This window comes from Haliaeetus leucocephalus, unplaced genomic scaffold (genome assembly GCF_000737465.1).
Source record: "Haliaeetus leucocephalus isolate CR32 unplaced genomic scaffold, Haliaeetus_leucocephalus-4.0 Scaffold555, whole genome shotgun sequence".
Taxonomy (NCBI): Eukaryota; Metazoa; Chordata; class Aves; order Accipitriformes; family Accipitridae; genus Haliaeetus; species Haliaeetus leucocephalus.
In genome coordinates this window covers 19,366,862-19,379,602 of record NW_010972991.1, presented here as the reverse complement: position 1 = coordinate 19,379,602, position 12,741 = coordinate 19,366,862, and the positions used below count along the sequence as shown (strand labels likewise).

Genomic DNA, 12,741 nt, shown 5'->3' with positions numbered 1-12,741 from the left:
AGCAGTGGACAAGACTTGAGGATGATGCATCTGTATATACCTCTTCCTAGTAGCTCCTAAAGCAAATACATAAGTGGCTTAGGCAGTATTAGAGAGTAAGGGATCCGGTAGTGCAATTTGTTCTACTTTGATGCTCAATTCAAGGCTTTGCTGGGCCATTTATGCAGGGCTTGGGAGGGTGAAGCTGACAAAGCTCTAAGAAACCTCATGGTTTTCACAGTGTAAAAGCACATGGTGGGGGGCTACAGTTATTTTTCTTTTTATTAGATACAGATGATCTTCAGCCCCATCTTTGTACTGCTAAGGAGCTTCTCGTCTCTTCAGCTAATGCAACTTCTTACGAATGTTCTTAATAATCGGGGGTGGGGGTGGGAATTAAATACAGCTTTCAGACTGAAAAAATAGAAATAGACTTTAGAAATTAAAACCAAGAAGGTAGTATTTTACCACTGAATACTATAAATGCAAGTTAAAATACTTTACCTGTTAATCTACTCACATCCGCTTGCAGTTTGCTTATAGGCCTCGTGTAAACTGAACAGCTATTTGATTTGCTTGTGGGTAATTCCAGTGCCTTGGCTTGCAGGGGAAAATATCCTTTTTCACAAAGGTGGAATGCTTTTCATATTTTCAAGAGCTCATCAGTCTTATAACAACATGATGACTTCTCTTGAAGAAGTCTGATTAGCCATCTATACACTGTCTTTTTAGAAAATCCTATATCTTTGTACTTAATCCTCCCCATCAGTAAGGAGTTATGTTTATAAAGTGGGAAAAATATTTACTGAAGGAAATGTAGTATTTACACAACCAATCTCTATTTTGATTTTAAAAAAAGACACAATTCAAATTCTCCCTCCTGGCTTATGTACTATCATCTTGAGGGTGAAGCAAGTTTATTTTTTTACATTACATGTGACAGATGAGCTTAATTTGTCTGTGCTTGTACTAAACTGTACATTTCAGTTTCGCTGTGTGGGAATGTCTCAATTCTATCAAGCATGAGCAAGATATGTAGGACATAAAATTCAGGTCTTGTATAGTATCCTGGTAAGTATCTGTCACAAGGACATCATCCACGTGTGCAAGAACATGTGTGGATTAGTAAATGCTGTCACATCTAGAAAATATCCATTTTAGATTTACAAAGAATGTAAAATGTGTATATATAAATATATATGTGCATGTGTGTGTAACACCCCCATGTTATTTGCTGACAATTATCTTTTAAATAAGTTATGCAAGAAAAACTTTTGGCAAAATACTTCATTGTAGTTGAGGTTGAAGTCAAACTGATTAGTTAATACCACTTAATTACAAATCTTTTTTTCTCAAGCATTTAGTATTTTGGCTGATCTAGGTTTACTGCTGACATCTGCAAGTGTGAGCACTCTGTGATGGTTTGTAGTCAATATGAGCTGCATCTTGGTGTGACTAAAGTGTTAGTGGTACCCAAGGACAACAAAAGAGCTAGCAGCCACTCCAGCACAGAGGGACTATAATACAGCAAGTGTCCTGCTGTACTTACTACACATATTTTCTTAGTCATAGATTGACCATATCAATGTTTTTATTTCATTCTTTAACTTAGGAGTCCAGGTGCCCTATAGTATTTTTTATGCTTGGGATAAACCATAAGGATGTAGAGGTTGATCAGTAAAATGCACCTTTGTGGTAAACTATGATTATGTTTCCCAGTTAAGGGTAAGATAGAGGGGGGAAAAAAAAGCTACTTCATGCTTCTAAAACATTGGAGATTTGTAAATTAATCTGTAACTGGAGGAGGATATATAGTTGTTTTGGTTTTGGTTTTAGTTACGTGAGCATAGAAAGAATAATTTATTTGAGTACCAGCTAGCACCTTTTCAATGTTGTCCTCCTGTAAATCCCTACTATTCTCCTTATGAAGATGCAGCAGTAGGATGGAAACTGGGAATTCAGTGTTTTTTTGAGCAGGTGCTGAGTTCTGCAACTTTCATTTGAGTTACATAATCTCAGATCCCAGTGACCCAGGAAGGACATGGTAGGATCCCTGCACTGATGCATGAGTGAATGCTGTTACAACCTGCTGCACTTTGCCAAAATGATCTATTTAAATGGTCTGGGTAACTTGACAATTTTTTTTCCTGCTGATATCCTCTTTTTTTTAGACTACGTAATATGTCATTTATATAGATAAAAAGGAAAGAGGCACTATTTTATCTGTGAAACAGTTTTCCTTCATTTTATAATTTGCTACCTACCCCTCTACATGGTACACCAATCACAGAACATATTTTTCTAGTCCAAGTGCTATTTTATCATGCGTTTTCAATACATATTTGGGCTGTGATCTGCAAGACTTTTGATTTTGCGGAGATGATACCTTGCTTAGCAACCAATAGTTTTTAAGAAGCAGGCCAAAATACTTAAAATACATTAAAAAAAAATTGTAACTTAAGTACAGTACTTCATATTTTTTAATAAAAACGTACATTGAGAATATTCTTAGCAATTTTACTTGTGAATATTGGATTTGTCTGATGTTCTTTGCTCAGAATAGCTGTGTTTTTAATAACAGGTAGATAAATACTTATCGCTTTCAGATTAAGATAATGAGGAAATTAAATTTTCCTCTGTAGACTTTGTTTTGTATTTAAAATAACTGCCTCCATAGCTTATATATATTTATTTTTTTTTAACTTGCCCATTTAATTTCAGTAGAACACACAAGTGACTTTGCTGACAGAAATCTGTGAGATTGTAAGAGCTGATACACCACCTCCAGGGCTGGAAAGACAAAGCTCAGTAGGGCTTCTTTATTTCCCCAACTTTAATGGACAGAGGCAATGATGGGCTGGGAGGGGGCCATAAGAATCTCAAACTTCTTCCCCACAAGTGAGCTGAGACTTTCTCAAGCTTCTGCAGAGCAGGAGAGACTGGCTGGCTTACAGCCCATCTGAGCCCAACATGATGTCCCTGATCGCTGACCCGAGTCCCCCTTAGGGCATCAGTGGCAGACTAAAGCATCTTTGATTTTGCCTGGGTGGAAGCAGGAGATGCTGCTCCCCTGTCTCAAGCATCTCCTACCAAAGCTGCTTTCACAGCCTTCGTGTGGTGGGCTGGAGACTGGGCTTCAGTGCTTTGTATTTTGTGATACAACAAACACACCTCTGTTTTCCACTTAAACTACAGTGCCATTGGTACCGTGCCACAGGACCGGCCGCTCTATTCTTTATACCCAGCACCTTTTTCTTCTTTAGAGCCACCTCTTCTAACCAAGCTGCTAACACATTTGTGGATATTTTGGGTCTAAAGTCTTTCTAACTTCAACCCAATCACTCTTTTATTATCTTAATTTTATCTCATTGGCCATCTGGCTGACTTGAAAAGTGAAGGAGAATAATCCTGTGCTGTCATGATTTAGGAGAAGAGCAGGGAATCCTGCTGCTTGTCTTTAAAATAATGAGGTTTGACAACCTTTCTGTTTACAGTCAGCAGACCAACATTTAGAAAATACACCTTTAAACAACTTGTTTGCACTTCCTTCGTTATGAAATACTGGAAAATCCAAGGTGTTTTCTTCAGATTTTGAGTATACCTTGTATACTCTGCCTTCAGTTATGAGGATTGCTAGCACATAGTTTCAAGAAAGAAATCTTCAGTTGATTTTCATTGTGTCAAGAAAAAAAATAATGAAGGTCAGGTCTATTTGTAAGCTTCATCCATTTCACATAGGAAATGAAGTAAGTTTTGACACTGATACTGATACTACTTCTCCTCAGCACAGAAGTGTGTGTGGTAATTTATGCTTTATCACTTGAGATATAGTCTTCTCACTGGTTTTTCTTTTCTTTTTTTAATTTTTTTTTTAATAATTTGGGGGGCTTTATTTTCGCTTGAACATAATTAGCATTACACTGCACAGAGAACACTATTTCTTCTTGATCTGTTTGCTCTTCCATGCTCTCAGGTTTGATGTCTCAAATGTATTCGTTTATGAATAGAAACAATCAAATAAATAAAGGGCAACAACTTCTATCTGTTCAGTTCTGCCATGGCAGAAATGGTTTCAAAATTTATCTGAGAACTTACCTTTTTTACTGAGCTACCACAGCAAAACAGAAAATGGCCTGTGTTTGCCTTGTTTTAAAAAGCTATGCATACATCCAGCATCCAATTGTATTTCAGATTCCATAGTACAGATTGTTGCTTTTAATTTCTCTGATAAAAAGCAAAATAATATTGCAGAGCCCCTCAGTTCTTGAAATGCGTAAACATTTCTCATAAAAATCCAGCAGCTCATTTTCAATTATTTATAATAAATTAACCATGGCAAAGCAATGGTAATTCTCATGAAAATTTGATTTGGATCTGCTGAAAGTGGACACACATTACTTACTGCAGGTCACCACAGTGACAGCAGCATATGTCTCAGAAAACTATCAAGGTAGTTATTTTATGTTATGGTTTTCAGACACCTACAGTACGTCCCCAAAATGTACTTCTTTTGTGCTACTGCAACTGGTAGCAGCACCACAATGGTCCACTCCTTCCTCGCATGGGTTCTTTCCCCGCACCCCAGTCCTTCCCCACAAACAAGCAAAAAGTATTCTTGACAACAGAACCCACACTTGAAATAGGTTGCGTTTGGTGAAGGTAGAGTTGACTGAATGGAAACCCAAGCTTTTCATGCATTGGAGAGTGGAGACCAATGCAAAAAAATGCTCAAATATATGGCTATTTAGTACTAAAAACAATTTTTAAAATTATGTTTTAGGACTTCGCCCAAAAAGGACTCTGCGCTTGGTGCTATGGACAGCAGAAGAGCAAGGAGGAATAGGTGCCAAGCAATACTATCAGTTGCACAAGGTAAATGATGTCTTCAAATGATTTGTTTGACAGCACTTTTCTCCCTAGTCTTGTGACTTGCATATTATTTTTGTCAAAATGTTCAGCTTAATATCTAACCGAAAGTAGGGATTCCAGTTCTGCCTGAAAGTATATTTTCTGGTTTTAATCATAAATATGAACTTCATTTTACATTTAACAGAAAGTGATGCAACCACACATATACATGTTCTGCTTGACCTAAGATACTTTAGAACAAAACTGTTCTGAAACAGATATTTCATGATGATATCTGCCATAGCTTTCAAACATAGCTAACTTTCTGAGAATGAATAATGGTCTACATGTGTTGGCAATATAAATAAATTTTGTTTGCCTTATATATTTCTGCTTGGTTGCATTTTCCCATAATATTTTACAATGTAAAACATAAAATAATACAAAGAAAAATCTTTGCTATCTTATCTTAATAGTGTGTAATCTAAAATACTCTTTGCCAATCATTAGTTTTATGGGATCTGGAACATTTTAAATGGTTGATTTCTGATGAGGCAAGGAACACACAAAGTCTATGACTGGTTATCAGGATAAAAATACTGTGTATTGTCACATCTGTCTCTCCTGCCAACAACTGCCTTTTCAAAGTACATCATGACATAAAGGGCAGTTGCATAAAACTATTTTTGGAGATAAGTCTTTGGAATATGTGTGTGGGTTTTTTCCGAGAAAAATTATGCTGTGCCCATATAACTAAGCTAAAGTAGTTATCTTTTATTCTTTTCCCTAATTTAGTAGTATTACTCTCAGCAATGGTTAATATATCCAAGGCAGAGACAAGATGAATGCAGTTGTGTTTAGGAAGTCACCTGCTGTACAATAGTATGAAAGCATGCTTACAAGCAATTCCTAAAAGTATGTTTTTAATGGTAAGCAACCTATCAGAACAAATAAATGGAAATTTCACTTTGAATCAAGTTCATTGTGATGAACAAAACTAAATCAATTTGCATCTGCAGTAGGGTTGTCAGAGATAGCATTACTGTGGTTATGGTTTTCTGGCTAATTGATGAACAGTGAATTATTTCCCACTAACTTGTTCAACATTACGAAGAAGCGTATGTAACTACCTATATATAATGTAGTTCCTCCTTATATCTCCAAATTATAGGGATAGCTCAGCTTTCTCATTTCGAAGAGGTACCTAAGAGCTTGCTTTCTCAGCTTCAGGGAGTTGACAGGCTGTGGTTTAGTATGTATTAAGGCCTCTGGATTTACCACTGGTACTCTGGTGTTCAGCAGGATTAAACTAGAATGAAATGTTCTGGAATACGTAGCACAGGAAAGAGAGGCTTCTCGTGTACAAAAGTGCATTTTGGAAGAGCTGGAGGGATGCTCTGTGCCTAGTGCACTCCACTCATGAGAAATGTATCATCACCTCTTTAGATTTCCATGTTGGACAATAGGCTCCATCCTATGGTGACGTTGTCAGTAACACATGAAATTGTCTCACGCACGTCTCATCTTTTGCCAAAATGTCTGCATTTCACTGTTGTCTCTGGGATTTATATTCAGAAGTAATATCAAAAAGCAGGCTTAAGGATCAAACAGGGAAATATAAAGCAGGCTGGGTGTTGATTGAAAGACATTTGGTTACTTTGCTTTTAAAAAAATTGAGACAAAGATGTGTCTCAATTTTTGCTCTGCTGATGCGATTCCATCTGGATGTTGTGCTCTGTCAAGAAAGCCCAGTCTAACTTAAAAAGAGTTTGTAATTTACAGGGAGAATTTAAGCAGAAATGACATCCGTCTGTTGTTTGTTGTTCTTGTTTCCCCCCTGCCATGTGATCTGGCATAATTATAAATTAATATGACTATAGGACATTACATTACTCATAATAACAAAATAAAGCAGATTAATACTTTACATTATATTTAGTATGAAAAATAACTTAACCTTTTAATGATTTACTTGCACAAATTTCTGGCAATTAGGATAGTATGGCACAAACATTGCTTGCTGATGGTAATGAGTACAAGTTAACTAAGAGTGGTATTTAAAGATGCCTTGTTAAATGAAAGATGGCTTGTATGACTCATCTACATAGCTGGGCTTATTATGGCTTCAGTTCGCTACAAACAAGTAGAAATATGAATGCAGTAATTCAGCACAGGCAAACATGGTTCTCCTTGACATGGTAAATTACCTCCTCTTGTCATTGGAAATGTGGCAAGGGAGAAGAAATGAAGACAATATAGTACTGGACAAGTACAAATACTTTTACTTTTGTAGCTTATTTATTATTTCTTTCAGTTTAATTTCAGGTCTTTCTTCCTCATCCGTCATTATAGGTTGCCACTGCTAGAAAGTGGCTAAGTTACTGCAGAAATAACTGAGAGAGCAGCAGCATAGTGGCTTTACTATGGTGCCAATAATGAACTCATATCCCTGCATAATAACATTATTTGTATCACTCAAGTATTTCTGTAGAGCCCAATATTATAGTTTCTGATTATTAAAACTAGTGATAGGGTATATTGATTGTTCAGAGCTTTATGAGAATGTAAGAGCTGCCATATTGGGTTGACCAAAAGCTCAGTCTAGGGCTGTCTCCTGTTTCTGATAGCATCCAGTAAATAGATGTTTAGGAATAGCATATTTGCCCAACTGCAGTCACAATAACGCAGACACACAGATTACCCATGCAACTGTGCTTTCATTTTATCAAATATTTTTCTGGAGAGCATCTCATGGTCCTCATCCTTTGTTTCCTTTGTATGATTTTTCTAAGACACTTCCAAGAGTTGAAAGCCGAGTATCGTCCAGCAGTTTGAGTGCCCCCATTAGTGCAGGGGTACCTGCCACCCACCAGTACATTGCAGAGCGCCTGCTCAGTTTTGACCATGGGGGAAATGCCTCTGTCCTGGTTTCAGCTGGGATGTAGTTAACTGTCTTCCTAGTAGCTGGTACAGTGCTATGTTTTGAGTTCAGTATGTGAAGAATGTTGATAACACTGATGTTTTCAGTTGTTGCTCAGTAGTGTTTAGACTATAGTCAAGGATTTTTCAGCTTCTCATGCCCAGCCAGGGCACCTGACCCAAAGTGGCCAACAGCGTATTCCATACCATGGGACGTCCCATCTAGTATATAAACTGGGGGGGTGGGGGCAGGGGGGATCACTGCTCGGGGACTAACTAGGCATCGATTGGCAGGTGGGGAGCAATTGCACTGTGCATCATTTGTACATTCCAATCCTTTTATCATTACTGCTGTCACTTTATTAGTGTTATCATTATCATTATTAGGTTCTTCTTTTCTGTTCTATTAAACCATTCTTATCTCAACCCATGAGTTTTACTTCTTTTCCTGATTTTCTCCCCCATCCCACTGGGTGTGGGGGGAGTGAGTGAGCAGATGCATGGTGCTTAGTTGCTGGCTGGGGTTAAACCATGACAAGGGTAATGAAATTAAAGGATCTAAATGTAAATCGGGCGCCAGATCTTGGAGTTTGACACTACATGTGAAGTCTTTGCCCAGTGCTAGGTGTTGTGTGGCCCAGTTGCTGAGTAGGGTTCTTACTTACAGACAATACACTAAATAACTTCAAAAATGTGAAACATTGCAACTGCTGCTTTCCTTTCCAAGTTGAATGGAAGAAGCAGGAGGAACATGGTTTAGTAATTCTGGAGGACCTCATGTTGCAGCTAGTCAGTACAGATTCTCCTACAACCTTTAACAATGTTACCTGAGTGCCCTCCAGTAGGGTTTTTAATTTTTTTATATGTTTACTGTTAGGCTATCTTCATGAGAGGAGAAAGAAGCATATGTAATGAAGTGTCTGGCCTCCTTTTCGTTGCTTCAGACTAGTTTCTGTGAAAGATCTGTGTACCATGAAGACAAGGTTACAGTTATTTACCCAGCTGAATTAAGGGACTATGAATGGCTGATAATATTTATTTTGGAATAGAAGTATTGCATACAATCTCCTGGGAAAGCAAATACATTTTGTAATTAGAAGACTAAGAGATCCTAGGCCACATTCAAATTTACTTTAGTAACTCTGTTGTGATCGTTGGAGGCATTAATGTGTTATGAATTTCTCAAACCACGTTAGAGAAAGCATTCTTAAAATATTTCTGCACGCTTTTATTCCTATCTTAATGATGTTTACAGTACTTACCTAAATTTCTGGTGCAAACACCATACACTGTTTTAACTTTTTAGTAAAGGTTTAACTTCATGAAAAATATCAATCACCAGTGTTTACTATGGTTTCCTTTTTGTGTTTATTACCAAGAAGATTTGATATTTTGCCCAAACTGGGTCTGCATGGAAACAGGACTTTCTGAAATGCTGGTATCTTGTTGTTGCTGACTTAAGTACTCTTTGTTGATGCTCCTATGAGGTTTCTACTGTGATTTGCTAATGAGTTACTTTCCCTAAGAAGCAAATATCCAAAAAATTTCCTGTTGCTTTCAGGTGAAATGATTCTTCCCCAGAAAATATTGGCTCCTCAAAACCAGAGTTTTCAGAAAACTAGTGTATTTCTAAATCCTGTTTGTTTCCCAAGGTACCAAGTACTCTGGTGAAATGTGAGACATGGATTTGTGTCTGATTTGAACCAAACATATCAAGGACTTTAATGTGGGTTCTTTTATCCCGGTGAAATATGTTGACCATTTGCCTATTGACTGTTCTCAGGAAATATTCTCTGTAATCAAAAGTTCTGTAAGATTTCTGCTGGTTGTTTTGACCACTGCTGTCCTGTTGATCCCTTTCATTGAGAAATGAAAGAAATGCATAAAGAGAGAAATGTTCAGTTAGAAAACTACAAAAAGAAAGTAATTGCAATGTATTCTCCAGAATCACAGTTAACAAGCAGTAGCACCCTCGATTGTATCAAGCACAGTAAAGCTAAGCATAATTATACAATTATGTTTTATATGGATTCTAGGTCAGTAAGAACGCATAATTCTTAATATTGAAGTGTCACATTCCTAGTGAAAGCTGCAGAGAAAGCGAGATTTTGCTAAAACAGAAGAATGGGTTGATTCCTTACCCTGTCTGAAGCAGAGAAGACCCAGAATCAGTCATGACAGTGTGTCTCCTGGCCACCTAGTCTTCGTTCCATGGGGGCAAATTTCATGCACATCTAGCGTTAGGAGAAATTTTGTCTTTGCATCTTTCCTCCCTTTCCCTCATGTGAGTAGCAGAGCTGCTGTCTGAAACGTGCACTGGTGGAGACATCTTCTGAGGATATCTGCTCTGCTTTCATACTCCAGGCAGATTCACCCAACCACAGGTCCTTGGTGTTTTGGGATGTTCTGCTGTAAGAAAGCTGGGCACCTTCTATCCCAACTCCCCACAGCTGTGCAAGACACAGAAAATTGTTGCCTCTTGTTGACTCACCATGATGAACTTTCTCCTCATTGACTTCTTTTAATCTAAACATTTCACCTCTTACCCAGATGAGAACCTAAAAGCATTCTGCATAAAAGCAGCAAATATTAACAATGCGTGTGCTGTGATAATTTCTAAGGTGTTGCCAATTTATTTTCATCTATCTTTTATTGAAAGTTACAAAAGTACTCATTTGCTTACTGAAAGAGTAAAAATCATCTTTGGTTGAAAGACATGAAATCACAATTTTTAATTTTGGCAGTGTTGCCTATTTTCAAATGAAAACCTAAAACCTTTCAAAAAAAGGACAGTGGTGGGACAGTCATTCAGAATCATAGACAGTGTTTTGATACCCTTGTATTTGAGCAGTAAAAGGGCTTAAGTTATGGAACGTTTTCCAGGAAGAGTGCTTCTTTTTGATATACCTCTTTGTCAAAGGAAAAACCTCCCAAGACAAGGCTTCAGGTAATCTGATGCATACCTTACTTAGCCTGCTGCTGTCTTCAGAGCTGTCTGCTTTTTCTTGTCTATCATCCCAGAGAACTTACAATACTGAATGGTCATCTCTGTGAGTGCTGGCAAGTGGTTGCAGAGGAAACAGTAGTGGTATTGTACAAGGCAAGACATGCTAGTAGTATGTTTTTAGTAAGTGAAATGCTAATAGGTACATGACCAAATCCTGCTCCAGGGCTGTTGAAGTTACTAGGACTTTTGTCCTTGGCTTCTTGGAGGTCAGAACTCCGTAACTCTGATAGAGAACAAGCCATAAAATCTGTGGACTTTCTTACAGATTGCTTTCCCACAAAATGTGGCAGAAAAATATTTCATCTTTTAACAAAAGTATGAGCCTTATTCATACCTTGTCATCTATCAAAGATTGTGCCAATCTTCAGCTTTACAGCAGCTTTCTCCCATATAATGATGGGGTAATTTACAAAAATTTATAACTCACAGTGTTGCTGATTTTCCCTGTCTTCATTCAAAAAGAGTGTGAGTGGTATGATCACACTTGTGGCTGGGTTATTATGCCTTGATGCTGGCACATCTCTGCTTCCTAACAGCTGTTCTGGTGTTTTTTCTCTGGTTTCCATTTATGCTGGTTTGCTTCATTAAATAATCTTGATCCTAAACAGCAACTCAAAATTATACTACACCATGTTTATATATTATTAAATACTTAGAGGGTATTATTTATTTTGTTTTTTTCTTTTCCAGCTGTCACATGCACTTAGGTGTTTTCTGGTGTTTTCTCTTGTGGTATCTGTAGTCTTAGTTGCCAGCCTAACAAAGCTGGGCTTTGATTTAAACACACTTTTAGTACTTCAAGTGGGATGACTGTCATTTCACCGTAAGTTCTGCAACACAGTTGTCGCCATGCTATACTTGGATCCCAACTGCTCTGAGTCAAATACTGGAATACAAGAATACAAGTGTTGCTGTTTCCTAAAGTTAAGTGTAAATCAATAACAGAAAGCTGAAAATGCACTGTCGGATTAACTGATGTCCCTTATTACTGGAACAAATTAACCATTAGTCAAAGACAGTGCTTTGCCATTACAGACTTCAGTATTTTCCCTGTAAGGTGGTGATTTTTCTCAGTGGAATGGAAAAGCAAATCAGTAAGTGAGCTATTGGACAAGTAATAACACTCTATTTTAAATAGCCCCAAATTACTAAAGGCTTTTGGGACAGCTGTTCCCTCCCTTATCCTTTCAGGTATCTCACTGCTTTAGCTGGGTAAGAGGAATTGCCATCAGTGACTTGGTAGATTAGTCATGAGATGTTAGAGCCTAGTTTAACATTTGGTGAAAATTAAGAATTGGGATTTTGACTGAATAAGTAGATACCTGTAAGGTATACCTGCTTGGGATTGCCAGTGTCTATGCTAGATGGGACACGTTTCCTACCAATAGAAGTACCAGTCATGCATATGACAAGGGTTTGTTTTCTTAATTGAAAAGATGTGACTGTAATTACATGTTTTCAAGTGTTTGCCTTAGAGATGAGAAGCACTTTTTTTAAAGTTCTGCTTAGCAGAGATAAAAACAGATTGTTTATAGAGAAAACAGAAATAAAAGGAATTAAAATAAAGAAATTAAAAATAGGAGAAGTATTGGCAAGGATCATGCCTATGTTTCATTTAAAAATCAGTAAGAGCTAAACATGGTAAGTTAAAGAGAGGTGACCTCTTCTGTGACCAAGTCATAGGAAGATAAAGGATAAAAGTCTATTTTGATGTTCAGAGAATTAGGCAGCAGGTTACACCCAAGAAAATTTAATTTTCTGGTATGTGCTAAGAGAAGTGGCACAGTATCAAGATGCAGCAAATGGGATTACTTTCTGAAAAAATTGCGTACTGAGTTTAAAATGCTCATTTAAATGATACCTTCCCTATGAGCAAAAATGAAGGAAACAGCTGAGCCTGCAGTTATTTTATAAAATCTTACCGCTTTCTTATGCTGTTCCCTTAAATTAGTCAAGGGAGCAATGTACAGTCTCACCCTGCTTTGCTA

At 37.4% G+C, this 12,741-nt stretch overlaps 1 protein-coding gene across 1 annotated transcript in view; it reads left to right on the top strand.

The window, feature by feature from the left end:
- CPQ (carboxypeptidase Q) overlaps nucleotides 1-12,741 on the top strand; it is a 140,202-nt gene that overhangs the window by 93,928 nt on the left and 33,533 nt on the right. The window contains exon 5 of the mRNA XM_010577074.1: nucleotides 4,760-4,851. Coding sequence (XP_010575376.1) covers nucleotides 4,760-4,851 — 92 coding nt within the window. The remainder of the gene's footprint in view (nucleotides 1-4,759; nucleotides 4,852-12,741) is intronic.